Source organism: Lutjanus erythropterus, chromosome 17 (genome assembly GCF_056507025.1).
Source record: "Lutjanus erythropterus isolate fLutEry1 chromosome 17, fLutEry1.hap2, whole genome shotgun sequence".
NCBI lineage: Eukaryota > Metazoa > Chordata > Actinopteri > Lutjaniformes > Lutjanidae > Lutjanus > Lutjanus erythropterus.
Window position 1 is genome coordinate 5,104,825 of NC_139333.1, and position 4,633 is coordinate 5,109,457.

At 32.6% G+C, this 4,633-nt stretch overlaps 1 protein-coding gene across 1 annotated transcript in view; it reads left to right on the plus strand.

Moving 5' to 3' along the window:
• gas7b (growth arrest-specific 7b) overlaps positions 1 to 4,082 on the plus strand; it is a 95,821-nt gene extending 91,739 nt beyond the window's left edge. The window contains exon 14 of the mRNA XM_084741438.1: positions 3,854 to 4,082. Coding sequence (XP_084597564.1) covers positions 3,854 to 3,967 — 114 coding nt within the window. The 3' untranslated portion in view covers positions 3,968 to 4,082. The remainder of the gene's footprint in view (positions 1 to 3,853) is intronic.
• Positions 4,083 to 4,633: the final 551 nt, after the last annotated feature.

Here is a 4,633-nt window from a genome sequence, read left to right on the forward strand (position 1 = left end):
ACATACATACATACATACATACTAACATACATTCATACATAATTACATACATACATACATACATACATACATACATACATACTTACATGCATGCATGCATACATACATACATACATACATACATACATACATACATACATACATACATACATACATACATACATACATACCTACATACATGCATACATACATACATACCTACCTACATACATACATACATACATACTTACATACACACATACATACATACATACATACTTACATACATACCTACATACATGCATACATACTTATATACATACATACCTACATACCTACATACATACATACATACTTACATACATACATACATACATACATACATACATGCATACATACACGCATACATGCATGCATACATACATACATACACCCACACATACATACCTACATACATACATACATACCTACATACCTACATACATACATACATACCTACGTACATACATACATACATACTTACATACATACCTACATACATGCATACATACTTATATACATACATACTTACATACATACATAAATACATACATACATACATACAAACATACTTACATACTTACCTACATACATACTTATATACATATATACTTACATGCATACTTACATACATACTTATATACATACTTACATACATACTTACTTACATACATACTTATATACATACATACTTACATACATACATACATACCTACATACCTACATACATGCATACATACACACATACATGCATACATACATACATACATACATACATACATACACCCACACATACATACCTACATACATACATACATACTTAATACATATATACTTACATAGATGCATGCATACATACTTACATACATACATAACTACATACATACATACATACTTAAATACATACATATATACATACATACATACACCCACACATACATACATACATACATACATACAAACCTACATACATACATACATACATACTTACATACATACCTACATACATGCATACATACTTATATACACACATACTTACATACATACATGCATACATACATACTAACATACATTCATACATACATGCATACCTACATACATACACACACACACATAGATACATACATACATACACACACGCATACATGCATACATACTTACATACATACATGAATACATACAAACATACTTACATACATGCATACATACATACATACACCCACACATACATACCTACATACATACATACATACTTAATACATACATACTTACATACATGCATGCATACATACTTACATACATGCATACATACATACACCCACACATACATACCTACATACATACTTAATACATATATACTTACATACATGCATGAATAGATACCTACATACATGCATACATACTTATATACACACATACTTACATGCATGCATACATACATGCATATATACATACATGCATACATACATACATGCATACATACATACATACTTACATACATACCTACATACATACTTATATACATACATACTTACATACATACATACATACTTACATACATACCTACATACATACTTATAAACATACATACACACATACATACATATTTACATACATACCTACATATATACTTATATACATACATACTTACATGCATACATACATACACACATACATACATATTTACATACATACCTACATATATACTTATATACATACATACTTACATGCATACATACATACATACTTACATACATACATACATACCTACATACCTACATACATACATACCTACATACATACATACATACATACATACATACATACATACATACATACCTACATACATACTTACTTACATACATACATACATACATACATACCTACATACATGTATACATACTTATATACATACATACATACATACATACATACATACATACATACATACATGCATGCATACATACATACATGCATACATTCTTACATACATACATACATACATACTTACATACATACCTACATACATACTTATATACATACATACATACATACATACTTATATACATACATACATACATACATACTTACATACATACATGCATACATACATACATGCATACATTCTTACATACATACATACATACTTACATACTTACATACATACTTACATACATACCTACATACATACTTATATACATACATACATACATACTTATATACATACATACATACATACATACTTATATACATACATACATACTTACATACATACCTACATACATACTTATATACATACATACATGCATACATACATACATACACCCACACATACATACCTACATACATACATACATACTTACTTACATACATGCATACATACTTATATACATACATACTTACATACATACATACATGCATACATACATACATGCATACATACTTACATACATACATACATACATACATACTTACATACATACCTACATACATACTTATATACATACATACTTACATACATACATACTTACATACATACCTACATACATGCATACATACATGCATGCATACATACTTACATACATACATACTTACTTACATACATACATGCATACATGAATACATACTTACATGCATGCATGCATACATACATACATACATACATACATACCTACATACCTACATACATACTTATATACATACATACTTACATACATACATACATACATACATACATACATACTTACATACATACCTACATACATGCATACATACTTATATACACACATATTTACATACATACATACATACATGCATACATACATACATGCATACATACATACATACATACATACATACATACTTATATACATACATACCTACATACATACTTATATACATACATACATACATACATACATATTTACATACATACCTAAATACATACTTATATACATACATGCATGCATGCATACTTACATTCATACATACATACATACATACATACATACACACATACATGCATACATATATACATACATACACACATACATGCATACATATATACATACATACTTACATACATACATAAATACATACACACATACATGCATAAATACTTACATGCATGCATGCATGCATACATACATGCATGCATACATACTTACATGCATGCATACATACATACATGCATACATATATACATACATACTTACATACATACATAAATACATAAACACATACATGCATACATACATGCATGCATACATACATACATGCATACATACTTACATGCATGCATACATACATACTTACATACATGCATGCATACATACATACATACACACATACATACATACATACATACATGCATACATACATACTTACTTACATACATACATACATACATACTTATATAAAAAATAATAAACAACTTTGCAAAATGATTGGGTGAACTACATGAAAAGGGTATAGTAATTCATTTATTCATTTCTTTATTTTTAATTTTGTTAGTTTTGGTCCTCCTCAGGTACACAGTCCTGCTTGATTATTACCTTTGTATTTTCAGTTTTTCATTGTACACTATTGCACACATCATAGTGGTTGTTACTTTTAATATAGTAAACATGCTGTACGTTAAAAGCAACCAAATTTCCCTTTAGGGGAGAATAAAATTTGAGTTGAGTCAGTCTCATCATTATTCCACCTACACCAGCAGAGGGAGCCACTTTACAGGCCCTCTGAGTGATGGAAACATCACTGGAGTGGAGGCAAGCAAATGTTATTAGTGTCTGTGTGTGATGATTCAACCGCCTGCTGTTGTGTCTCTGTCCAGACGATGGAGCCGGTGGACCAGCTGCTGCAGTGTGTGGACCCGACCAGAGACAGAGAGCTGTGGGTGCGAGAGAATAAGACTGGCGAGATCAGGCCGGTGGACATAGAGATCTGACCTCAGTGCTGTGTGACGGCTTGGCATATGCACGCTTTGACCCCCCCCCTCCCCCCCCAAGCTCACACCCACACACTGACCCAGAGGCTGCACGACTGAGGACTGACTGAAATCTCTGCTGGGGTCTTCACCCCCACCCACTGATCCACCCGTGACTCCCGACAGCACCTGGCTGAGGATGACGTCAGTGTTTGGGGAGCTTGGCGAGACCCTGAGCGATGGATGAAGACGTCAGACGGTGACAGGTCGTAGTTTTGTGTTCTCCCGGCTGAGACGGCGCAGGATGATGGGAACTCTGAGTGTGAACTGTGAGGCGAAAGGTGAAGCGAGTGACCAATGAACAAGGATGAACATTTAACACGTGTACATGTTGAATAGCTTTATGTTCTTGCAGCTGTGCCATGCTGCAGTGTGTGTGCTTTTGCTCTGTGAGGTAATTCTCTGATTTACGTGTGTGTTGATACACACTGACTTCAGAACTGCAAGTTGTTGGCAAAAATGATTTAACAGACGCTGCTAAGCAAGATACATGCATTCTGACCCGAGAGTGTTATATTACTGTGTACCAGAATAAGACTAAAGTATTTTAATACTAATATCCACCATGTATGTGTAGGTATTGACTGTTTGCTAAGCCCCGCCCCTTTTGTTATTGTCGCTACTAGT